This window comes from Electrophorus electricus, chromosome 7 (assembly GCF_041902795.1).
Source record: "Electrophorus electricus isolate QZ-2024a chromosome 7, ASM4190279v1, whole genome shotgun sequence".
Classification (NCBI taxonomy): Eukaryota; Metazoa; Chordata; class Actinopteri; order Gymnotiformes; family Gymnotidae; genus Electrophorus; species Electrophorus electricus.
In genome coordinates this window covers 33,668,565-33,695,710 of record NC_137503.1, presented here as the reverse complement: position 1 = coordinate 33,695,710, position 27,146 = coordinate 33,668,565, and the positions used below count along the sequence as shown (strand labels likewise).

Below are 27,146 nucleotides of genomic sequence, written 5' to 3'. Positions count from 1 at the left end.
AAATGTATTGCGATGTTGCTACTGCCTAATGGAAGTAGATTAGAATTATGTATTATAATTATTTAATCGTGGAAACACATTGATACTTTTATTCATCCATAGCTTTGGGAGACATCCCCACTCCCAGAATGCAACACTGCAAACAATAAGACTCCAGTCAACTTAGTCATCCTCTCAGTTGATTTTAGTGGGACTGCTTTAGCTCTTTGGCTTAGCACTGTGAGCTAGTAACAGTAAGTAACAATACCTCATCCAGTGTATCTTCTGTACTGTACTGTACTGCACTAAGTTCCTCGTGCATTCATGCAAAACAATAAAGACAACCCATGATGAAGAGGGGTTATATTACTTTTAATCAATTCAGCTAGCTACAAAATGTCAACCACGTCACAGACTGATAGGATACAGTGGGAGATTTTTTAATAGTACATGCGTTGAGGACATCAATCTCACAGTTTGACTTTTGTGTCATCCAGGTATTTATTTGTCTTCTTATACTGACTATTCAACATCTCAGCGATTTGGTGTGCATAGCTCTAAGTACCGTAGCAACAAAAACGTCATATCATATATATATATATATATATATATATATATATATATATATATAGTTTTATAGTTTTGTAGTTTTTTGTTATGGAACCAAACCACATGGGGTAAGTAAACTTACAGGATACCAGTATACAGTCTTCTTATAAAAGTAATGTCTCTCAGAAATATGCAACTTTGCTTTACATTGCAAACGTTTATTTTTTTATTTTGTCAGAGCATCCAAAACCTATGATACAGTAAACAACCAGTCCACACTGTTCAGTACTTAATCAGACAAAATCTTCATTGAGCTGCATAATCATTTAGAAAACAGGTCATTTTGCAGTACCTTATCCCTCTTACAGCTTCTCCCTGTCATCTCTGTTACATCTCCGCCTCGCCATCCCTGTTACATCTCCTCTTAGTGAACTCTGTTACATTTCCTCTTTAAGTCATTTTGCATTATTTTACAACAATGGTCACAGTCTGTAAATATATATTGACAGAAATAGTTGCACTATTGCAAACTTGCAGGAATATGGAACGTTCAACGGGGCCTAATACTGAGCATGCGTTTGTCGAATTTTGCTACTGTTGTGATTTTTTTTTTAAATATTTTTTTAACAAGTTTTATTTATAAGATTCTAAAATCTACCATTTGTCATGCATAACGCACAATTCACATCACCTGGAATGCAATGTCTATTACAGCCACAGAATCTAGTTACACATCGTCTAAACAGTAACTGATAATGGCTATGAGGATGAACATGAACCAAGGCCAGATATTGCAAGTGCTTTTTGTATTGGCTTCGTCGTTGTGTAATTTTTACCCCTTTTTCATTTGTCATGACAACATCAAAATAAGGAGCGTGACAGTACCCAGTAATGGAGGGACACAGCTTTACTAAGACAATACTGAGATACTGGAAAGGAAAGACAGATTGAATAGCATTCCTAGTATATATTTCATCCAACAAAGAGGCTATATATACGTATATATGTATACACCTATATGCGTATATATATATATATGTATACATATATACATTTTTAGATATAGGTGATAAAGAGAATAAAAACTTCACAAGTGTGCTTGAGCCTTCAAGTCAGCATTATATACAACCTTTGGAAAGAACGAGGCGGATTATAAGAAACCATTTATGAGAACAATCATTGAAAAAGCCGACAAACCGCACACAGAACGACGCTTACAACGGGGGAGGTGATATGTGCATGTGTGCAAACCTAGAAGGTAAATACCATGACAAAGCATGTGTGCACCTCTGGCCACGCTGCAGGCGGCAGCTTAGCCACTACCCAGCATCTTTGTGGCCCTCTGGTTGGCTTCGTCAATCCTGGTCTTGTTGGACTCAGCCTGGTCGATGACAAAGAGAGAGAAATTCTAATTACAGTGGCTTCCCCGTTTAAACATATTGCTGAGATTTTCTAAAGTTATTGCTCTTTTCAAGATTCATGTATTAGGTTAAATGAGCTTTAAATTTTGTATATTATGTATTTCTGAACTTCTCTTTAAAGAGGGAACAAAGGATAATTAAAAATGAAAAATCAGAAACATGGTGTCTGTTGTAAACTTTAGAAACGGATGCACGATGAGACCTTAGTTTGTCACAGACACTAATGTTTGCCCAACTGGGTGACTGAGCCCTACCTTGTCCATGATCCTGTCAATCTGGCGGTTCTGGGTGTCGATCTCGTTGCCCATATCGAGGGCCATGTGGCGCAGGTTCCCAATGATTCCTCCCACTTGCTCCAAGTTCTCGTCCATCTCATTTTCCCTGGCATCGTCTGTTACCCTGCACCAAAGCGCACGTACCGATCAGGACATGTGCCTCCTTCTGGGACGTGCATGCCACTGTTCCCAGGCAGTGAGGTAGAAAATAGAATTATACATGAACGCAGTGTAGCTCAATGCTTAGATATGCTAAAGGTTTGAGGACCCATCAAGGGCCCCCTGCAGCCAAGGCCAGTCCTTAGAGTCAAGCAGTGACCTCCTCTCTGTGCAGGACCCCTCTGAGGCCCCGAAGGGCTCCCCTCACCTGCGGATGAAGCCCCCGCTGATGGCCATTTGTTCCCGTTCGTCCACCACGCGGGCAGGCTGGCTGTTCACCACGCCATCCTGGTTGTTCCCCCATGCTTTGCTGCCCCCGCTCTTCATTCTACAAAAGGAGCCGAAGAGGGCCGTATCACCGTGGTGACCGGGACGCTTCTGTATGAGCAGACCAGCAAGGCACAGTACCAACACTGCTAACAGCAGGGTCGAGCTCCTGCTCCTCTAACCGAGATGGTATAACCTGCTGACATGTAACATGCGTGCTCTATTCGCTAAAACACGTAGCTTTTTAAAGGGGTGACAAACAAGTCAGAACTTGAGTAGCTAGCAAAAGAACTGTTGGACCCAGAGGTCACCCTTCAGTTACTTCATTTGTTGAACTATTTTGCTTCTGCACTGGTTATAACCTGTTCCCCCATCCCAGACTATGACAAATAACAAACAGGACAAACCTCGGTGGACAGACAACACAAAGTAACAGGACTGCCACATCGTCAGAGACAAGTGCAAACAACCGCAAAGAAAAAACAAGCGGGAGGGAAGAGAATCTATTGCTAGGCCGCCATTATGTTTGGGCTTCCCTCCGAAGACACTTCCTGTTCCTTTGCATGAGGATCGTTTCTTTCTTTTCTTTTTTTAACCCTGTGACTTAAAACGCAGCTCAGCACATTCGCCACCGGTGCCTTCTGGAAATGTTGCCTGTCTGTCAAAACATTGCGCTAGGGTTTGTTCTTAATACCCGAGCCAGACTATCATATTCCGCCTAAATGAGCCAGAACGCTGTTGTTTGATATAGGCTCAGTGATCGTGGAATCCAGGACTTATTTGATTTGAAATAAGCGGAGATGGGCAGTCCGCCCACTGCAGTGTTTATATATAGATAAGGATTAGTGCCTCGGTTCTACCATCACTCCTACCCGCCATCTTGGCAGTGTATTAAGCTCTGCCTAACGTGCCCTGATCTGCTACCTTCTATGATGCTAACAGGCATCTGCGATTCTCAGAAAAGCACAGCGAGGACAGAGAGAAACTAGAAGTGCCTGATGAGATATTCAAGCACATGACCCACAGAACAGACCTGCTACTAAAGCTAAACTTGACTTAGTGTGAATCAGATGCTGTCTCGTAGTAGTGGGTTAAAACTCTTTATTTTGCCTTAGCAAGAAGTGAGGCAATTTACACGGCGTTATTATTTTAGCCAAAGACACTGGTGGCAGGCACTACAAAATTAAAGCAGAAAATCTCTCCAGCAGAGCTCTCTCTCTTTGTCCGTCTGTCTGTCTCTCTCTCTGCTTGACCTAGATGGAGTCATCTCTCCCCCCGTGGGGAGCAGCGATACCGCTGCTCTCTTCATTGTGATCTAACGCAGCCTTCTCGCGTTTTCTGCCTCTGTCTTCTCCTCGGCCCACCACTCCTGAATCCAAACGCCAGCCCGGGCGAGCCAAGCGGCACACTCAGCGTAACTGCTGAGCGAATGTTTTAGGCGATCGGCTTTGCTCGTAGGACTGTGCGTCGTTATGTAGCAGGTGGCAACATTGTCATTAATAGCAAGAGTTGCATCAGCATGCATTGGGCATTCAGGTTCATGCTGTCCCTGACAAGCCAGTGCTTTTGATGGATGTGCTCGCAAAGTTGCATGGAAAAGGCCTTTTCCATGTGGACTTTTCATTCATCCCTGACAAATTGTAAGTCCAAATGAGAGGACATGTAAATGTTTAATTATTGGTGATTCCAAACTGGTTCTGATGGTTTGAGTATAAGTGAGCAGGGATATCTTACTGATTTAAGTAATGATGAGCTCACCAAAAGAGCTACAAACAGCATCAGTGTTTATCGTTTATTATCAAACTAGCTCTGCTTTCAACAGCTGGTGTGTAGACAGTCCTTCCCACATTGCAAATGTAACCCTAGGCTGGGAACTCAACTTTGGCACATCCATACAGTTCTTAGAGTGGATTCTTCAGCAGTTCAGACTGCAGTCTTTAAAAACGACAGACTGTTTCATCTTTGCATGCGGGTCTCAGAGAGGGGGGATCTGTGAAGGGTCACACTATAGGATTAGTGCAGTGTGCCTTACATCATACGACTGATGGAAAACCTGCCAGGCCCAAGGCTGCAGGACAGTTGTTTGTTTTTGTATGTGTGTGTGTGTGTGTGTGTGTGTGTGTGTGTGTGTGTGTGTGTGTGTGTGTGTGTGTGTGTGTATGTGAGTGAGTGTGTGTGTGTGTGTGTGTGTGTGTGTGTGTGTGTGTGTGTGTATGTTGAGCGTGGGTGGTGGAGATGAGTGGGTGGAGCATGGGTGGAGCGTGGATGGAGCATGGGTGATGAGTCTGAGTAAGTCTGGCTAAGGCTACGAGCCTCTAGGGTGTGTGTGGGTGGAGTGAGGGTGGAACGTGGGTGGTGGGTGGAGTGTGGGTAGTGGGTGGAGTTTGAGTGCAGTGTGGGTGGTGGGTGGAGCATGAGTTGAGTGTGGGTGGAGCATGGAGGATGGAGCATAGGTGGAGTGTGGGTGGAGTGTGTGTGGTGGGTGGAGCGTAGGTGGAGTGTGGGCGAGGAGTCTGACTATCATTGGCTAAGGCTATGAGTGTTTTTATTTTTATTTAAAATGAGTTTCTTTTTTAAGTCATTTTCGTAGGCAGGCAGGCAGGCAGGCAGGCAGGCAGGCAACACCTACTTGTTACATGGACAGGAGCAAAGACCACAGAATTTTCCTAGATCGTTCAAATTCTTTTCTGCATCCTTCATGTCCTTATTGATTTGGTCCATCCCCTCTTCGATGCGCTCCAGTTGTTCTGATTAAACAACAAGCAATTTATCCCCCACAGAACGAAGCACGTGTGAAGAAAACAGGGAGGAGAGGCAGAGGAAAGAAAGGACAAAGAGAAGACAGAAAGGGAAAGAAACTTCAGACACTCACTGTGACAAAAGGAAAATGAACGCAAATAAAGGGAAAGTAAAAAACACGGACGCCACCACAGACGCAGAAGACCCTTCCGTCACATGGTCAGTACCTACTTGTTACACGGACATATGAATAGGCCACAGCATTTCCCTAAATCTTTTAAATTTTTCTCGGCCTCCTTCATGTCTTGGTTGATATGGTTCATGCCATCTTCAACACGATCGAGTTGTTCTGGTCAGGACAAAGGGACGACAGCAGTGACATGAATTTTATTGGCTTTTTTTTGTTGTTGTTGGAGAAATGAATACTATGACGATGAGAAGTCTGAGTCCGCTGGAATGCACCTTGGTGGGGCAGCATGCATTTTAATAGGGCTACAGAGACACCAGCAAAGTATCCAAAATAGCTCAAATCTCTACACTGGAAAATATTCCATAGCTAAGGATATTTCTATTTAAAGTGTTATGGGCTCGAAGGAAGAAAACGTTTTTTAAAAATGTTGCATGTGAACAAAAGTAGAGTTGACAGCTCTAGAGTGAATGTGAACCAGATCGCTGAGGTCAGAGGTGGGACAGAGATTTTATGTCCCATGAGGGCAGGACTTCAAAGGCCCATGATTTTAATTAGACCTCAGTGATAAATGAGAGACCACCTCTGTCTCTTGCCGCCCAGGGAAGTAACGCCCTGAAACACGCCTCGACAGGACAACGTGTGTTTGTCCGGCTGGGGGTTTGTTTGTCCGGGTGGGGGTTTGTTTTTCCGGGTGAGGGTTTGTTTGTCCGGGTGGGGGCGGGTTGTGATTGTTTGGGTGGGTGTTTGATTGTCTGGGGGGTGGGTTTGTTTGTCTGGGTGGGGGTGAGGGATGAACATGGCACAGGTGTCTGAGCGACCTGTGGTGATGCAGCCTGGTGCTGTTTTGGCAGGGTGGGCGTGGCATCTAATCCGTGGCCCATGGAGAGGAAGTCTGGTGAGGTATGTTGGGGGGGTGGGGTGGGGTGGGGTGGGGTGGGTGGCGATCGGCAGGACAGAAGCCTCGAAAGTTACATTTGTAGAATCCCTGGCATTAAAGCTAAAGCCATCTGCATCTGACGGGAAAATGGTTATTGTAAAATACGAAGGAACATTCAGGGAGCTGTTTTAGTGGCTGTGCCTTTTAACAGCAATTTGTCATTCTTCAGTTTCATCAGCTCCGTTGCCTGCTTGGCTAGTTGAGATCATTCCTGCACTGAGAGCACTCCCAGCTGAAACACGCTGCACGACTCAGCCGTGAGCGTTCAGGAACGTCTCATCACCGTTACAGCCAGACCGCAAGGGAGTAATCATCAGCCAATCACAGTGCCCATAGCAAGGCCAATTACACCTGAATCATGCTAGGATCGCACTGAGCTAAACAAGCAAATGTTTTCTTTTAGTGTTGGCCCAGTGCGGAGGCCTGGGTGGGACACTGTGGGTTCGTTCCCTCTCTGAATTCTAAATGGACATCATGCAGCTAAACTCTGAGATATTCAACCAGAGATTATACAAAAAGGATATTAGTGTGTTTTATGGGAAAGAGGCATTTGTCATTACCAGCTAAATCGATCGTTTTAGTTCTCCCCGCACAGAGAAAGTCGCTCTTGACTACGTTTTCACACATTTGGCCGTGTTTACTGCCATGATGGTACAGTTAAAGTGAGCAGTCATAAGATGGAAACGGGGAATGTTGTAGACGGTAAAAGGACATGTTCAGTGACCACATTCGCTTTGTTAGTGGAAAGAAAATGAATTATAGAGAGCATCTCAAAGTTCAGAAGCACATTTGTCAGAAAAAAAGATATAAAGTTTTAAAAAGTTGTTAGTTAAAAGAAAACAGTTGAAATGAACACTGGCAAACACTGTGAAAGAAATACTGGCGGTATAATTAATGATAATTGATTAATCTAATAGTCAAGATATCAGGCATATGATTATCTTAATTAAATGAAATCAAAATTAATTGTAAACTTGTGTATCAAATATGAGAAAACATATAGAAGAAAAAAAACTGGAAATGTACTAATACTACAAATAAGTGCTTATTCCATGTAAGGAAGTGCACTGTAGCAGTTGTTGCATGGTCGTCATCATCCGTTACGTGCTGGCACTTACCTCCCTGCTCATCCAGCATAACCAAAGTCCTGATACCAGCATCTTTACTCTACACATTGAGGCATGGAGGTGACAGAACAGAGGAAAGAGAGAGAAAAGAAGGAGAGAGAGGTGAACTCGACACGGTTCCTTTAAGAGTCAAGCAAAGAGAAAGCTCACAGGACACAGGACGCAAGCACTGCGTCCACACCTGTTCCGCTGTCTGAAAGGAATGGGACAACCTACGTCCACAGCTGTCCTGCTGTCTGAAAGGAACAGGACACATTACGTCCACACCTGTATTTTGGGATTTCTAGTCATTAATGTAACTGTAGTCTGTCCTCACATCTGGATCCCATGTAAATGAGGACATTTTGAGGACAGTGATACACACTTTGAGGACAGTGATACACACTTTGAGGACAGTGGTCTGCACTTTGAGGACAGTGATCTACACTTTGAGGACAGTGGTCTGCACTTTGAGGACAGTGATCTACACTTTGAGGACAGTGGTCTGCACTTTGAGGACAGTGGTCTGCACTTTGAGGACAGTGATCTACACTTTGAGGACAGTGGTCTGCACTTTGAGGACAGTGATCTACACTTTGAGGACAGTGGTCTGCACTTTGAGGACAGTGGTCTGCACTTTGAGGACAGTGATCTACACTTTGAGGACAGTGATCTACACTTTGAGGACAGTGGTCTGCACTTTGAGGACAGTGGTCTGCACTTTGAGGACAGTGGTCTGCACTTTGAGGACAGTGATCTACACTTTGAGGACAGTGGTCTGCACTTTGAGGACAGTGATCTACACTTTGAGGACAGTGGTCTGCACTTTGAGGACAGTGATCTACACTTTGAGGACAGTGATCTACACTTTGAGGACCGTGGTCTGCACTTTGAGGACAGTGATCTACACTTTGAGGACAGTGGTCTGCACTTTGAGGACAGTGGTCTGCACTTTGAGGACAGTGGTCTGCACTTTGAGGACAGTGATCTACACTTTGAGGACAGTGATCTACACTTTGAGGACAGTGGTCTGCACTTTGAGGACAGTGATCTACACTTTGAGGACAGTGATCTACACTTTGAGGACAGTGATCTACACTTTGAGGACAGTGGTCTGCACTTTGAGGACAGTGGTCTGCACTTTGAGGACAGTGGTCTGCACTTTGAGGACAGTGATCTACACTTTGAGGACAGTGATCTACACTTTGAGGACAGTGGTCTGCACTTTGAGGACAGTGATCTACACTTTGAGGACAGTGATCTACACTTTGAGGACAGTGGTCTGCACTTTGAGGACAGTGATCTACACTTTGAGGACAGTGATCTACACTTTGAGGACAGTGGTCTGAGCTCCTCTGGTCTACACTGCAGAACTCCACTTCATCATAAAAGAGACGAGTGCATGAGCGTCACCATTACCAGACTGCATTTACCTTCTGCTCCTCCATTCTTCCCTTGGTTTTACTATAATGGCCATAAAGTTGATTCATTTCATTTGAACATGGAAATCAAATGTATGCAGGCCTATCACAACATGAACTGGGTTTACGTTTCCATAAAAGGCTTTAACTCATGTACCACTGCCTGTTTTAATTTAATTCTACAGTTTTGTGAGTTTTAAGACTTGTTCATTCAACACTCATAACTGCAAGTGTTGGGGGACTTTAGGACACTAAGATCTGCACCAGAGTGGCCGTAGCTAGTCACAGCCCAGGACACGTCTACCAATAGTCCCCACAAAGAACCAGTGATGGAGAGATTTAAATAAAGGAGCTGAATCAGACGTATCAGATTGATCAGATTCCTGCTTCAAACGTATTGGTCGTATCAAATTTCAGCCAAACTGGTCAGCCAAACCCCGCTGAGCTAAGGCTCCAGCACACGTGTGCACACACCGCACAGCAAACACACAGCACATTAGTTATTGATTAGCTTCGCTGGACATATTGACTTTCACTAGCCTGCATTCCTTCCACGGTGACGGCGTACTGGGTAAATTCAGTTGCGTTCAGGGAGGTGATTTTTCCTGTGCTCCCCTGCTCTGTTTGGGAGTATTGGGAGAACGTGGCATCGCACAGCTTCAAGAAGCACCGTAGCTCCCTCAGTGTTTGTTGAGGCAGGGACCTACCCACCCTTTCCCCTGACTCTGCCCACCCTGGAGAGGTGACTGCTGGCTGCTCACTCTGCTGCGTCTCCTCCACCTTTTTGCTTTCCTCACCGCCGCCGCGCTTCCCAGGACCAATCGGGGAAGGGAGGAGCAGGGAGATGCTTCTCCCATAAGTAACCGTGGTGAATCAGTGGCTCAGAAAACCGGCCTCTCTGCTGCTAGTGTTCTTCCCCGCCCCGGCTGTTTGACACTGCTGGGGCAACTTACCACTTCCCCCTCACCAGTTAAAAGGTGTGCGGAGGCGCATTGCACCATGACAAAGCCACTGATTATCAATATGACCTTGAGCCATCCCACAGAGGCTTGCCAATGTGGCTAGCCCTACCCCCAGCCCCGCCTATCCCCTCAGGCCCACACTTCCTCACTCTGTCTACTGCTCCTTTTCTCTCTGTGCCTTCCTTTGTCCTTCTCTCACCCTAGCCCCGCCCTAGCCCCGCCCTAACCACGCCCGGCCCCGCCCACTCTCTCCATAGCCCCCCAGCCCAGTTAAGAAAGGGTGCGCTGCTTACATCACTCAGTAGTGGGAGTAGCAGTGGAACAGAAACCCTCCTCTGAAGATCGATCTCACAACGGCTTTTCCGTTGTGTTTCGCGTCTTGTGTTTCATGTCTTTGATTTGATCTGAAATTGCCAAAGTCCCAGTTGAAGCCCCACAAATGCTTCAGGTGTAACACAGAGAGGATAATCACTCACCTCCTCCACCAGCTGCAACATGCGGCGTGTGCTCTCCAGCGACTGGGGGAAAGAGAGAGGACATGTGACATGGGACAGTTAATCAACGGGGAGGCAGTTACCGTGAAAGAAATAATGGTCCTTTCACACAACCCAGTGACTGAAACAAAACCCAGAAATGAACCCAGGTGTGAACTACAACCTTTTATCTTACACGCAATAAAGCATTCTGTTTAATGAGATCAGAAAATCTGGCACTGAGAAAATGAAAGTAAAAATGAATGACTCCATTTCAGGAGTGGATAACAGCTAAATGTTGTGTGATGTGTGCTTGTGTCCCTTTCCACACAGACTGACTGTGTATCCCTGCACCCTGTAGGATCCAGAAGAGTAGATCTCCGGGCAGGAACACACCTGAAACTGCAGGCCCATCCCTCCGCCACACCCCCTGACACGCCTCCCTGACGACCCCTGACACGTGCCTGACATCACATGAGGAGCGTCATGGTTGCAGCTCTTCAGATAAAGTGTGCTGAATTCGAATTATGTTGTAATTTCCTTTTTTTAAAAGGAAGACTCCTCTTCCTGGGCTGTTGATTTAACAGTGAGAGAGAGAGAGAGAGAGAGAGAGAGAGAGAGAGAGTGTGTGTGTGTGTGTGTGTGTGTGTGTGTCCAGATGAAAGGGCCACAGGATGTTTTTGCAGTGTGGAACTGTTTGCACTGCCATTTTATTACTGCATCCAGCTGTGAGGGTGATTCATACACCACGCACACACACGTGCTTGCATGCACATGCTTGCACACCCTTGCTTGCACACACACACACACACACACACATGCATACATGCACACACACACACACACACATGTTGGATCAGCTTAGTGTTTTCTCTGTCTCACACACGCACAACAAACGTTGCAGTGTTATGTAAGCCTGGCTGCAGGCAGACCTTGTGGCAGGTGTGTGCGTGCGTGTGAAATAGCACAGTCACAGTTCACAGGACAGAGTATACGGTCCCCAAAATGAACTAACAGCCACATAACCTAACAGTCAGCAGTAGCAGCACGTGCCTAGCGTCCGCCCATCCACCGAGCAATCGACATCCTGCCACAGAGGACTGCAGTCCAGTGCAGGGAATGTATGGCACCCCCGCTATTGAACAGAGCTCCGAAAAGAGTTACCAGAGCACACTGCAGAAACTCATCCGCAGGACGTCGCATGCGTTCCTGGGACTTGAACCCAAGAGTCGCAAGCACCTTCCTCTACTAGGTGAGGTAGACGGTAAGGGTTAACCCTCCGGAGCGCCTCTATGGCCTGTCGTTATGTCTGTTTGCTTGTCGGCCTCAGGGCTGCGAGGCGCACGCCCGGCGGGCCTCACCTCGTCGGCCAGCTGGTCGGCACGCTGCTGCATGTCCGATAGCTCATTGCGCATGTCGGCGTCATCTGCCATGGCTACTGGTTGGAGTGGGTGGAGCTGGTCTCCAACTGGCAAGTGTGGGTCCTACTGGGAGTTCGGGGGAAAGCTGAGAGAACAAGGGATGGGAATAGAGAGAGAAAGAGATAGAGAAAATAATTAGACAGTTAGACAATTTACATCACAGCTCAGAAGCGTGGAACGTGTATTCATTCACTGCTCTTGAGTTAAGATTTGGAGGGGCGCCTCTATTGGCTGTGCAGGAGAGCTGTTGCTGCTCTGGCCTGGACCGCCAAAACTGCGTGACGACTGGTACCAGTCTGGTTTAAGGCTTAGAGGGGGTAGACAGGCAGGAACCTTAAGCCCATACTTTCCCCACCATGTGACTTGAGATTGACTCACTGTTACCGTGCTATGCCACGCCACAGTCAGCTCAACTGATGAGCGCAATAAGGCCGTTCGGTTGATCCAGATTAACATCACTTTGCCCGCAGTTTTTCAGAAACTCTTTTTGCATAGAAATGCCAGTTCCATAACCCGATAGATTCACATTAATGGATGCTGGGTTTTACCCAACAGCAGGGTTGCATAACAATGAAAGCAAGCCTGTATTTATTGAGTGGGATTGGAAAGAGCCTTGTCGTGACTGTTGAGTTCAGCTGTTCAAAATTCAACTCTAGCACCAGTACTAGGTATACCGCCCGTGCTTGGAGTACCATCAGTACTGAGTCTCCTGCTGACGGCTAGTAGGGCGTCCCCAGGGAACCAGATGGACAGAATGCTGGACGTCCATTTTTTGTTGCTGTTGCCTCAAAAAGGAAACCTACCCCTCTTAAAGTATTCCACGCGCCCAGACTAGTATGTGAGAACACCATTCTATGAAACATACTCTATATCAGCTGCAGTGTACTGCATAAATATCTCCTTGATGTCTTTCCAGTAGAAAATCCAGTGAGGTCTAGGCAGGCATTAAAGGTGTACGAGTGGAATGTGATGTCCTGTAATTGCATTAACCAAACTCGGTCAACTGGGTTTAATGCGGCAGCCTGACTTTGTGCTGTAATGGGAAATGCAGAATGACATCTCGGAAGCCTCAAGCTTCCCTCTTATCTTCCAAACCTCTCAAAGAGGCGAAGAAGGCCAGCATCCATATTAAGAAGGGATTTGGGTACCAGCTCAGGCTACACAGAAGTGAGCCACCACCGAGTGTATTGTAACTTCATTTAGACCAGTGTATGCAGACATTAATGTTAATAATTAATCATATATGTCATATATGTCATATATGCTTTAGAGAATATGCGTCCCTACACTGATGGCAGATCAGTAAATGTACACTGATTATTTCTTCATTCATACCACTTTTTTGGTTCTGGTGACATTTAACCTCAGACATGATCAAATGTTGCCAGCCCAGTAACACGGTGTAAAAGCAGCACGGCGTAGCTGACATCTGAGAGAATGAGGTGGTAAAACCAACACCATCCGCCGGAGACTTAAAATAACCCAGCGCAGCCAGCCAACCAGCGACTGGGCTTCATCTCGCCATGTCTGAGCAGAGCGGATTGGCACCAAGGAGCAAGCCAGTGGGAGGCCCATGCTTCTCACCTGTCCATGTCCCCTATGGTATCGGTTATGTTTTCTGTCTGATAGCTGGACCGTGCCGAGCCTTATTCGGACTCATTCTCGTTTTCTGCTGATTTATTCCACCTCTCCCTCCTGGTCTGACGGCTGACAAACAGCTTGTTCCAGACCCTCTGCTTATTCCCCTTTATCCGGTAGGAGCTTTTTGCTTTGGTGTGGTCCTCCCCCATAAGATACTGCTTTGGTATGGTACTTCCCAATAAGAGATGTTGTTGGGTGAACACTGCTAGGTGGTCCAGACCCTCACAGTTAGAGCATTTAAGAGATGCTCCTCTCCAGTAAGGGTTGTGTATGTTCGCCGACACATGCACTCTCCAGGAGTCAAAGTCACCAGGCTGCACTGATCTTCTCAAACCAGCCTAGTGCAAGCCTTCACGCTGACTGCAGAGGGACAAGATCATACTAAACATGATCCTCACTGGAGAAGAATCTAGAAAAGGTCTAGAATATCCAGTCACATGGCTTGCAGAAGAAAACCTGGTCCTTGCTCCAAACATTACAAGTTTAAGACCATGGTTACTTATATGAAATATGTAAAGTTAGTTTGAAAGCAGTTTTATTCGTTAGTTATGATGCAATGATGATGCTAGGTTATGATGTTATCATTAAACATTTCGGTTTTCTGGGTTTCTGGTTTGGTTTTCTCACCCTTGAGAGGAGGACTATATATAATTTGCTAGACATAGTTGGCTATTCTATATAGGGATATAATACAACGGGTGAGAGGACAAAACAAGACAAAAGTGATATCACCATGGTGATATCACAGTATCTAAACTCAGTCTTACTCAACAACAGGGTTGTCCAGTGTTTTCCTGACTGTCCAGAAATGTCCAATAGTACACCTGCATCCTGCTTTCAGAGGTTCTAGAGACGGACACTTCACTTTGAAGTTCTTTCAAAACCAACCTATGGCGCGGCCCTGATGCCATATTCTCTCATATCCCATGTTCAGGGTTAAACCCCCATCCTGACTCACTGCCCTGATCTCAGGCAAAGCACAGTGGGTGTTCTCTGCAGAGAGGGGCTGGCACACACACACACAGAGCATAGGTGCACTTTCCTTCTTCACTCGCACTCTGCATACATTTTTCACACTTGCCCATGACAAACATATCCAGCAACACGACCTGGAATTATTAAGCATTTAGTTACTGCTAAAGTCATCAGGAAAGGCCTCGGGTTTTAAAAAGACCTCTGCAATGTAATCATCCAGTGTTCTAATCGTGTGTGTGTATCCGTGCTCTAGACAGCCGGCCCTGATCCCGTTCCCCACACGCCCGCATTCCACCAAAATCACAGTGCCAGGAGCAGCCGCCAGTTTGCCTGGACACTGTCCTGTTTGTCAGTGCTGACGCGTGTATGCGCCCCCCACAGAACGCTCGTCAGACCGTCCAAAGCCGAACCACACGCTTGGTAGCGGATAGCGAGGATGGGGGAGTGAGAGAGGACTCGGCATTTGTGATAACCAAAGCTCGTCGTGTGATAATGGTATAATCAGTTGACGGAACTCAAGTGCAACAGAAGAACGTCCAGTAGTCTGTGTGTTGTGGATTAGTACAGAACACAACAGAACCCAGCCTACAGAACCTTCCCAGTGCCTGCAGGACTCTGAGTGTCTCTCAGAGGTGTGAGATACTGGGACAAGCACTGATACAGACTTAAACAGAACAACTCCACTATGCACTCCACATTCCTCTACTCCACACCCCCACACTCCACACTCCTCTCCTCCACACCCCTGTACTCCACACTCCTCTCCTCCACACCCCTGTACTCCACACCCCCACACACCCCTGTACTCCACACCCCTACAATCCACACTCCTCTCCTCCACACCCCTGTACTCCACACTCCTCTCCTCCACACCCCTGTACTCCACACTCCTCTCCTCCACACCCCTGTACTCCACACTCCACACTCCACACTCCTCTCCTCCACACCCCTGTACTCCACACTCCACACTCCACACTCCTCTACTCCACACCCCTGTACTCCACACCCCTCTCCTCCACACCCCTGTACTCCACACTCCACACTCCACACCCCTGTACTCCACACCCCTGTACTCCGCACTCCACACTCCTCTCCTCCACACCCCTGTACTCCGCACTCCACACTCCTCTCCTCCACTCTGGAGTCTGTTGGGAGGACCGTCCGTCTCACGGTAGGATGCAGTTCCTTTTTCTCAATGTCACGCTGGCCATACTTCAAAATAAGAGTCACGATCACTTTCCATTTTCATGTTCTCTCTGAAAATCACCAAAGACCACAGAAACTGTTCCTGGACAAAATGTGGTCATGTGAAATGGATAAATCATAAGTAGCTACGTGCATTTGAATCATCTCTGAGCTTGAAAAAGTAAAAACATTTGCTAGGTATAATTTCATGGTTTCACCCAAATTTGTTATATTGAATCTGTACTGTATTAGAAAATAAAATTGCAGTAAGTATGGTATTCCACTAATGTGCCACAATCATATTTTTCAAAATGAAAAGGTTTTGACACTTTTAGCACTAATCACTATTGTATATAGTATATATAAGTGAAGAAGAACAAGGTTAATGAAACAACCAGTCTGCTGATTGAAAGCTAAATGACGGAGTACAATTCGAATTTGTCATAGCATCTCTGACTCATCCAGCGCAAAGGTGATTCCTTATTAAAAGCTTCCTGTGACCCCCATCTTTAATCACTCAGGGCCCACACTCACACCCACACCCACGCCCTCGAAAACTCCACCACGTTTTCCATAGAACAACAGGACCTTTCACAAGACAGCAAGACGTCTTCGGGTGAAGGAATCCCATAGGTCCAGGATGTCTGTTCATACCTCACTAACCAACGGTGCTGACAGAGATGCATCAAGGACATGTGAACACATTCAGAACAAATGCCTCTTGAATACATTTGAAAATGTAATACTTGGTAATGTGCCAAGTTAATCTAGTGCAGAGGTGTTCACAGTCCTGAAGCCTCACGCCTGCTTGCTGCCATCTCTGTATGTAGGAGTCGGGTGTGATGACACACTGGCCAACCAGGTACATGAATCAGCTACACATGACTACTAAATCCAGGGCTGGATTTGAATTCGACGTCTAGATTTGAATACTGCTGCTCTGGTATATTTGGCCATTTGTATAAACTCACAGAGGAAAGTGCAGTAAGCTGATATCATTTCATAAAGGCAAGCGCTACTCTGCAGTTCTGCCTCTGCAGGGCTGTGAACTCTGACTGCTGACAAAGCTCTGTTACTAATCGCAATTACACTACGTTCGCCATTCAGGGATCTTGTATCTCAGCAAGCGGCATCTCAGTGGCACACGACACTCGGTGCCCCCGTCAAAGCACAATACAATCAATCCTGCTCGCTGTGTCTAAAGTCAACAGGCAGGACAGTGAGTTTATTCCCGAGCAGACCCAGTGTTCACTCTGCCCCGGGTCCTTTCTTCCTTCTGTATGACTGCTGATTTACGACTCTGACGAGGGATCATCTCCCAGGTCCATCTGAGCCCATCCAGCAATAGCGGCAATGGGTTCCACCACAGTGACTAACCCTGACTCCCCCCCCCCTCCAGCTCCCACATCTGCTGGTCCATTCTGCAGTTCGCTCATTCCGGGCCAGACCAATGCCGCTGTCTCTGGGGGTTTATTAATGGTACGGCCATTAATGGCTACAGCCTTCCACTTACATCATGCCCTACTGGCATGGAGAACCTCAGAGATGTGTTCCACCATCAGCAGAGAGGGGGAGGGGCCTGAGGGGTGGGACCGGGAGGGGGAAGGGTCTGGGGTGGGTGGGACAGAGAGGGGGAGGGGCTTGGGGGGGGGACAGGTTTGGTGTGACCTGCTTCTAATGAAAAGTGTGACCTTTCCTTTTTTATTGCTGCTTTATGGTTTTGTAACAATAATTAAAGGGGAAATGTCAGTGTGTTGCCATTGGAGTGGAACATCGATCCATTTTTATTTTCCCAGATGCTCAATGAAGATGTGATGGAATTCTGAGCCCTGCAAGTAATTGACAAGCAATGTACGGATTGCACTGTGGGTATGTGTTAGCCCATAACAGTGTACGGATCACACTGTGGGTATATGTTAGCCCATAACAGTGTACGGATCACACTCTGGGTATGTGTTAGCCCATAACAGTGTACGGATCTCACTGTGGGTATGTGTTAGCCCATAACAGTGTACGGATCACACTGTGGGTATGTGTTAGCCCATAACAGTGTACGGATCACATTGTGGGTATGTGTTAGCCCATAACAGTGTACGGATCACACTGTGGGTATGTGTTAGCCCATAACAGTGTACGGATCACACTGTGGGTATGTGTTAGCCCATAACAGTGTACGGATCACACTGTGGGTATGTGTTAGCCCATAACAGTGTACGGATCTCACTGTGGTTATGTGTTAGCCCATAACAGTGTACGGATCACATTGTGGGTATGTGTTAGCCCATAACGGTGTGTTTACACTACATTCATTAGCATCGTATCAAAGGGAACCATTAAAAATAATTCACATTAGCATAAAAAACCATGCTGTTAGTGTGATGACGAGGATGAAGAACACGTTAGAAACTGTATGTGAAGAAGTGTAGCAGTGCACGCTCATGAGGGTTTGAAGCTTCAAGCTGAAATATTTGAGGAGCAGCAATGGAAAAAAACAAAAACAAAAACAACAATACAACAAAGACATTAAAAAGCCTTCAGGGGGGCCAAAGGTCAGGACAAGGTCACAGGTGTCACTTACACTCAGCAGAAGTAGAAAAACCGCATTTGTCAAGTGACAGTAATTTGGCAAAAAGCCATTTACTCCTAACTTTGGCTCCTACTGTAGGATAACTTCAGTGCCCCCAACACTGGAGTTTTCGGACACTCTTGTTCCTGAGTCTGAGAGTGTGGGAGCGTCATGGCAAGCTGACAAATGAGCAGGAAGCTGAAAGCTTGTTTCTCTCAGCCTGCTGCTAACGGATCTTTCTCCAGCAGAGTGGTTCAGAGCGCCGACGTCAGAACCATCGTCAGATTACTGCCTAGCACCGCGTTCGCTTTCATGGCTATACGCAATTAAGGATGCGCTGACGTGTGGTCGGACAGGACACCGGAGCAGGGCTGGGATCCGGAAAGGCTTTAGGCCCAGTTGCTCATTCACATCAGTGCATCACAATCAATTAAAATGATCTCCCAACCACACAAACCTCTTTAGCACTGATTTGATTCAACTTGATTTTAGCTGAAAAAAGGGAAAATCTACTTCCGCCAAAAGGAATTTATGACTGAACTGTCATAACTTTGGTGCAGATACAAATACTAATATAGGACCAGAAGATTAACACAGTGCAGATAATAATCTGACTGCATCTATAGGTGCTGCTCACCAAATGTAAAGCATTGATAAATAGTCCTTTTGAAAGCTTATCAGGCTCATGTTGACAGATGCAGATTAACGCTAACGCTGCCCATTGCAGAAGAGATTATAAAACGTTGTGCTAATCCTAGTCAGGAAGGCTTTAGACAGACATATGACACATGACAGAGCTCAGGCTAGTGGACTGACACTTTCATAACCACTGTCTTGACCTGAGGACACAATCAGGACCTTCAGAAATCATCAGTTCCAGTATCCTTTCACATGTCAGTGATGAAGTGACTAGTATCAGAAAGGCAGAGCTGGGCATGTAATGGAGGATTTAAGGGATTGGTTTGCTGAAGGTTGTTAGTGTTCCTTTTTTTTTTTAAATCAATTTAGAAGTGATGGCTTCTTGTAAAGATGAAGGCAGTCAATCCCTCTCCTGTCTAATCTCTCTCCTGTCTAACCTCCCTCCTGTCTAACATCTCTTCTGTAACCCCTCTTCTACTTAACCATTTTAAAATGGTCATCAACTGCATTGACAGCCCAGTAGAATGTATATGAAGAGTCTGCTGAAACATAACACAGGAGCCCAACCTCCTCTAAAACGGAATATCTAATACTACATTGATATTACTTAACACTCTTATTCCTTCATAGCTATTTCATTCAGTAGTAATTTATTGAGCTAATGTGATTTTTTTTTCTCATAGAAGCCATTTAAACCCACTGACCTATTGTAACACCCTAACAACCACTTTAGACTCTATAGCGACAATAGATGAGGTGTCATGTTCAGGTGTTTAATGTCATGTTTAGGTGTTTTAGTGTCATGTTTAGGTGTTTAATGTTACGCTCAGGTGTTTCAATGTAATATTCAGGTGTTTAATATCCTGTTTAGGTGTTTTAGTGTAATGTTTAGGTGTTTAATGTTACATTCAGGTGTTTTAATGTCATATTCAGGTGTTTAATGTCATGTCTTCAAGTCATCATCTCCGTTTTCTGGTATCTCCTATTCCTTTCACAATGATTTAACTCCTGCCTCTACAGCCTCTGTTTGTGATAAAATCGAAGACAAAGTTCACAATTGTCCCTGTTCTGCATGGCGAGTAGATGGTTCCACTGACGTCCGAGACCATGCACCACAGGCTATGGTAGTTGGAGATGTAGACAGGCCCTGGCAGGCCAAATTCAGCAGTTTTATTGGAGTGTTTGATGTGTCAGGAGGGCAAAGTACCAGGTCTGATGTTTGAAATAAACACATGCATGGCTACAATTGCAAAGAAAAACTTGCAGTTAAAAAATATATAACAGGGCTGCTGTCATGTCTTCTTCTCTGACTTTGGAAAAAGGTTAAAGAAACTGCCCCAAAGGAAATGTTTCTGTACTGCTATGCACACAAATCAAACAGTCACATCATTTAGCTGACACCTTTATCCAAAGCAACTTACAATTCTGACTGAGCAATTGAGGGTTAAAGGGCCAGGCTAAGGGGCTCAACTGCAGCAATGGGGCTTAAACTGGCACCTTACAAACTGAGCTACCACTGCCCCGGTGTTATGCCTGCTGTTACCACAGGGGACAAAATGCTCTGAATCCAGATTCCTTTTTTGCACCACTCACTGGGTTTGCAAAATTTTTTGCTAAATCTACTAAGAGGATGGTTGCTCTGGACTCTGCGGGACGTGCACAGTTGCCCAGAAACACTCCTACTCGGTGGAACTTGGCATCATGGGTAGTATGCACCATGGCTAATGACTGTGCTCAGCTCCTGCGAACCTTTGAAAAGATTTCAGAAGAAGAGACAACAGAGGAGGACGCACTCCGAGCCACCAGAGGCTGCATCCTGAATGTGTTTTAACTGCACTATCTCAGACGCAGATATGGTCTTTGGCATTTTGCAGCAGGGGATAACAGATGTGCTCACCTACAAATACAGAATTGAGAGTCTTCTTGCTGTTGCAAAGGGAAAGAGGTACGAGGAAGCTGTGTGGTATCAAATCTCACATCAGATCCTCAAAACGAACCAAGAGGAACGTGTTGGTGTCTTTCACAGTAGCAGGACCCCCAGGGACGTTACAGAAATCTGTACATGGCCACTTCAGTGAATGCATTTCTCAGTGCCTTTCCAGTTTGGAAAGTATTGAACTAATCAGTCCAAGCAATTTGATTAAATAAATCAAGTGTTTCCTGAAGCTTAAATATTATGGCCACTTCTTTGATGCAGGGAGACTGAGCACCAGGTCTACTCAGATCATGACCTTCAGAGCAACAAGGCAACTTCTCATTTTGTGAAGACCAGGCGTTGGAAAAAGCTTCGCATCAACTACACAAGCTGAGGTGTTTAGCTGCAGCCATCCGCACTACGTCAGAAGTTATAGAGAGAAGCTTCTGCTCCAAACAAGCAAAGTCATACAGCTGGAACACAACAGCCCCAGACCGTTAGAGCAGTCTCGCTCTTATGGCCACTGAGTGAAACCTGGACGAGTCTCGGGAAGAGAAGCCCTGTTGGTAGCGTGGGGTAAGACAAACCAAGGACGGCAGAATGCACTTAACAAAAAAAATACAAAATTTTAATAATTGGCTAATTTTATGACGTAGACCGAAGCTGTGGTTCCCCTATTTCAAAGACCACCAGTCGTCACTGATGAGTCACCATTCGGGGAACAGCCCAGCAGCCAGCGCTCTGCAGTCTAACCAGCGAAAGCCGCATTCATCGACCAGGTTCAACAGTCGTGCCGAAAGCACCCCCACCGCTTACAACACACTAAAGATAACGAAGCGCACCAAACATAAAATAGCTCCGTAATGACGCATTTTCGACGGTCTCTTCTTAAAACCTACAACTCCTTTTATGAATTTCTGGTCTCAGATGATAGCTCTTTGGAGGTTTCCATTGTAAGAAAGCACGTTTCGGGATTTTTCTTTCCTTTTTACGCGTGAGGAACGCGGAATGAATAATCATTATGAAAATCCGGAATAAAATGATCCACATGGATGTTAACTATGCAAAATACAGCACTAGACAACACGGGCTACCAAAATCACTGCAGCTACGAAAATAAATAGCATATGGAGGTGCAAAAAAACGGGCACGTGACAGAGACAGACGTCTGCAGCAACCTGAAATGCCAGCTCGCGTGTGTGACAGTGCGTAAACAGGCGAATAGTTCTATTGAAAATAAGGTTTTTCTTCAAACATCCAGCTAATTTATGGGTTGGACATTAATGTTAATATCACTGTGCCACTGCAATGCGCGCAATGCTCTTAACTTCCCGTGTAAAGATGGCCCGTGTGGTGAGTAGGACATGCGTCACGTAGCCTCAGTAAATAGGACCCCGAAGATGCATCAGTCCGGGTGTTTCCACCGTCCGCCCGCGCCCACAGTCTTTCACCAGAAAGACACAAGCGGTATTTACTGCCTCGTCACGTAAACACGGCAGGGCTGTGGCCATTTTGACGAAATAACTGTAATCTGCAAACCTACATTTCTTCCGCGCTCCGCTAAATAAGTTTGATGAGAGCGCATCCCCCCTCGCCAGATTCCCGAGCCTGTCTGCCGCAGGTCACGCCGACAGCCCCCCTTCCACGAGCTTTCCATACCGACTTTTTTCGACGTCAATCCGCCTTGTCAATACCGTCGGTTTCTCCTTTTCGCTACGCGTGAGTATTTCAGACAACTGCAAAGTATCGCTCAACTCCAAAATAAACGTGCCGTCCTTCATTTGATCGTATTGGCGGGGGGAAGACAATATACGAACGAACAAACTAGCCTTACAGAAAACCTAGAAAAAGCCATACCAACCAAATCTTCAGGTGCAAATGAGTCCTTTGAAACATTGTAAAAAGACCACAGACCCGACTTGACATTCATGCTAAATATTTACTAAACCTATAAATAAACAAATACATAAATAAAAAATAAAATCGCATTTGGCCGTCGTTGTCCAAGGTGCTGAAACGCAGAAACCGCCCACATCGTACGCATTAACACACATGCCGGATCCAACATAGTTGAAAATGCGTATTCGGCTTCATACATATAACTGAACCACATCGACACAACCGTCAGATAAATAGCAACTCCATCATTATATTATGAATTTAAAGCGGTTTCACCAAATGAAACAAATTTCTTTGTTAAGTACCTAATTTTAGCAACAGTGTTCGACATAAGCTTGCAAAAATGCTTTCACTAGTTACCCTCTGTCTGCGATTGTACTGAAAATCTAAAACAAATGTTAATTTGTTAATTTGGTCCAGATTTCTTTTGTAATAATATAACAAAAAGTGTTATTCTGTCATTCTAAACCGTTTTCTTCATGTTGAAGTGAAAGCGGTCCTTACCTGGTCCCGCTGTAGCTCTCCGTCAGTAATGAGGTGAATAGGTCTGCGTATTTCAGCCCTTCTGCTGGGACTGACGTGCTGCAAAGACACTGCGCGGGTTTGGTGCCGCTACACTTCTTCAATGGAGCGCGTCTCTGCCCTCGCCAAAGATGGCTGCCGCTTTGACGTTAGCTCCTTTTAATAGAAGGCTGCCGGGGGAGCAGCGCAGCCCAAACCAAAACTGGCAACGAAAACGCTGTTTGGGACCAACGGAGAGCCACGTGAACGAACACACGCACCCGCATCCAAAGCACTTTGTCTGCACGTCTGCTTTTACTGGCAAACTGTGAAAGGTTTGTTTGTGAAAATAGCACATGAAAACCTGGGCCCACGTTATGGACTTATAACTGGCTTATAAATAGCATGTCATACAGCCTGATATCAAAACCATACTGGAAAAGTAAAAAGAAAAGAAACCAAATGAACGCTGTATTATAAGCGAATCAAATGAGCGCTGTATTATAAGCGAAATGTACTTTGGTTTCTTTAGTTTGATGGCCTTGCTGTAATTTTTATAACTATTGTAACATTTTACACAGAATACTGCCGATGTTGGGCTATGGAAAATGTGGGGGAAAACTGCTGCTAAGTCTGAGCTTTTGAAGTTAATTCTGCTTTCGTGTTGTGGGCAGTGGTCGCTCAGTGGTGAAGGTACTCCACTTGTAATCAGAAGGTTGCCATTTCAAGCCTCACCACTGCCGAGTTGACCCCTGAAGAAGACCCTTAACCCTCAATTACTTAAGATGTACTCAAATATAATTGTGGCAGTCCCTTTGGATAAAAGCGTCAGCTAAATGTCATAAATTTACATTTCTGTACACACTGGAAATAGCTTCAAATTTCAAATGAGTAGAGTTTGTAGTCCATCACGAGTCCTGTGTGCTACTGTAATAAGAAAATGTTCAACTGATTTGCTCTGAAATGGAAGAGGATTGAGGTTTGTTGACCTCAAGTAAGACAATAAGTAAGTGAATATCCAGATAATGTGGTTTACTGTACAAGCTCCTGTTTGTATTATCCGTACATGTAAACTCATAATGGGGACAGACAGCTGCACAAAACCTCCATTTAAAAGAAATAGACTTTTAGATAAGATTACCATATATTATAGATTTATCATACATTGTTATATAAACCAAATCTAATGTTTCTTTTTTAAAGCCAAATCCCCATCACCTTAAGAAACAATGCAGGCTATGCCTGTGGTGGTGATTTACTATTGGCTGCTCTTAAGAGTTCCCACAATGCCCCCGCTCCTGGGTCGTCCCCAGCTCCTGGGGTCATGCCTGCCACTTGTGTAATTGCTGCCTTTTCTCGAGGCCTGTCTTTTCCATGTCACCGTGCTCCTCTGCAAGGTAGCAGCACTGCCAGCCTCCGTGACTGTCGCCGCATAAATCTTAAATGCTTCGTGTTCTACACTGGTAGGACAAAGCTGAAATCCACTCGCTTCATGTTAGCAACAAAAATAAACAGATCCTAAATAAACCTGCTGTGCATAAGGAGTTTTAATTAGGAATGCCTATGGCAAATCTAATAACAGAATAAAAATGTGTTTCTATTTTCCACCTTTGTAACGCACCGTCTTTCTTTCTCTCTTTCACCACGTGAGGACATTTGGGAGAGAGCGAAAGAGAGTGGGAGGAGACGCACAGGCCAAGAGAAAAAGAGGAGTGGAACAGGGGAGGAGTGGAACAGGGGAGGAGTGGAACAGGGGAGGAGTGGAGGAGTGGAACAGGGGAGGAGTGGAACAGGGGAGGAGTGGAGGAGTGGAACAAGGGAGGAGTGGAACAGGGAGGAGTGGAAGAGTGAAACGGGAGGAGTGGAGGAGTGGAACAGGGGAGGAGTGGAGGAGTGGAACGGGAGGAGTGGAACAGGGGAGGAGTGGAGGAGTGGAGAAGTGGAGGAGTGGAACAGGGGAGGAGTGGAGGAGTGGAACAGGGGAGGAGTGGAACAGGGGAGGAGTGGAGGAGTGGAACAGGGGAGGAGTGGAGGAGTGGAACAGGGGAGGAGTGGAGGAGTGGGAGGCGTGGGGTGTGTGTGCATGTTCGTCTGCTGCTGAACTCTAGCAGTGAGTCAGTACTCTCCTCCCCCAAGCACGGCGTCTCCCCCCCCCCGGCCCTGGGGAGGAGTGGAACAGGGGAGGAGTGCTCCCCACAGGCTGCAGAGATGACTCAGGGGAACAGCAGACTCGCCACTGAGCACCAATTTGTTGTAGTGTTGATTTGATTTCATTATTTACAGCACAATGTTTGTGCAAAGCTGAGCTTCCTGTGCACATGCATCCCAGGACCGGACAGGGAGGAAGCAGGCCGATAAAACACTTTCATCAAGAATATTTATATGAGAATATTAACGTCGTCTCGTCTGCAACATTTGCTCACAAAGACACTACAGACCATGATAAATGGCTTGTGCAAGCTTGCTAGCTCATAATGCAACATGTAACCTAACATCTAAAGTGTCCAGCGTACGTACGCGTGCTTGTTTTAAAAAAAGCAAATCACTATCTGTTATTTTCCACATTTTGGTTTCAGCAATTTGAAGTGGATCTTTCCGCGATCTGTGCAAGCCTGCAGTGTTGACAGTGTGTGTGCTGGTGAGATGCAGTGTGATAATGGGCGAGCAGCTGGATCTCAGTGCCACGGCGATATTGATAAGTGTGAGACTGAAGGCCCAGGATGTGCGTGCGGCAGAAAAGTGTCAGAGGAGAAATCGAGCCACATCGACCTGAAGCTCTGCTCCTCAGAGTGTGGAACCGGGAACCCCTATGAAGGCCCTCAGCACTGTGTGCGTGTGTGTGTGTGTGTTTGTGAAGTAGCGAGAAGACAAAACAGCTGCATACCTTGTTTGTATCTATCCTATGTATTTTTGCCTGCATTCTCTGTCCCCTTTCTCTAGGAAAAAAAAATGCACTTCTTGGGAAAACTTGTTTCTGTTTTGCAACGTTGCCAGAGCTAAATGGAAGAAAAATGTGTGTGTGTGTGTGTGTGTGTGTGTGTGTTGCTTGATGCAGTCGTGCACCAGGCCAGAATGTGATAGGTCTCCTGGCCAACACTCTGAAAGTCCTACATTGTCAGCGGTCAAACACAACCTGTGTGTGCTCACCTTGCCTGTGTGTGCAGGCCTTCTCTGCTCGAGTGGGTGTTTGTTTGCTAGCATGTTCCGGTGGCGAATGTACGTGTGTACGAGGCATGACACAGTTTCATGAGAACATCTGATGTGACCACTGAGCAGATGTAATGAGTTCACCATCAACACCAGCAAATCAAGGCCCAGTAAAAATAGCCCCCTGAGAAATACTGCACCCGCATGGTCGGCCATTTTGACTCAGCAGTTCTTTAAAAGGGACAGTGCTTGTGTGGGCCTGAGTGTCATCTGGAAAACATACAGAGGACAGGAGAGAGTTTAGTATGTCACGAGAGACATACGTCCTCCTACCTGGAGGGCTTGTCTCTCTGTCTGTCTCTTTGTCTGTCTGTCTCCATCGTTCTCACTCACTGTCTCTCTGTTGTGCAGGATAAGCATGGTGTTTCTGACCACTTTAACATCTGATTGTTATACCAAAACCCGAGTGTGTGTGTGTGTGTGTGTGTGTGTTTGTGTGCACAAATCACTGTTTGTTTTTTACATGTAGGGTGTTGTGGCAGTACTCTACACACAGAGCTCCTTATTGACTCTCCATGCCTTCACCTGCACGTTGCCATGGAGACATGGGGTTCCTCTCTCTGCGTGCGTCACTTGCAGCCTCACTTGTCGTCCCTGCTCTCGCGCGAGACGTCTCCGCTGAGGTCAGCAGGCACCAAACGCCGCTCGCACTTCCACGCCATCCACAGGGCCAAGTCATGTGATACCTCACCTCTCTGCTTTATCTCACACACACACAC

General features: G+C 46.0%; 1 protein-coding gene across 1 annotated transcript; it reads right to left on the bottom strand.

Moving 5' to 3' along the window:
• Positions 1-330: 330 nt before the first annotated feature.
• Positions 331-23,383, bottom strand: snap25a (synaptosome associated protein 25a). Its single transcript, XM_027015962.3, has 8 exons — positions 23,224-23,383; positions 11,840-11,984; positions 10,482-10,523; positions 7,635-7,683; positions 5,280-5,397; positions 2,592-2,711; positions 2,204-2,348; positions 331-1,909 (listed from the first exon to the last, which is right to left on the bottom strand). Exons 2-8 carry the CDS (start codon positions 11,909-11,911, stop codon positions 1,841-1,843), a joined length of 615 nt encoding a protein of 204 aa, XP_026871763.1. The 5' UTR covers positions 11,912-11,984; positions 23,224-23,383; the 3' UTR covers positions 331-1,840.
• Positions 23,384-27,146: the final 3,763 nt, after the last annotated feature.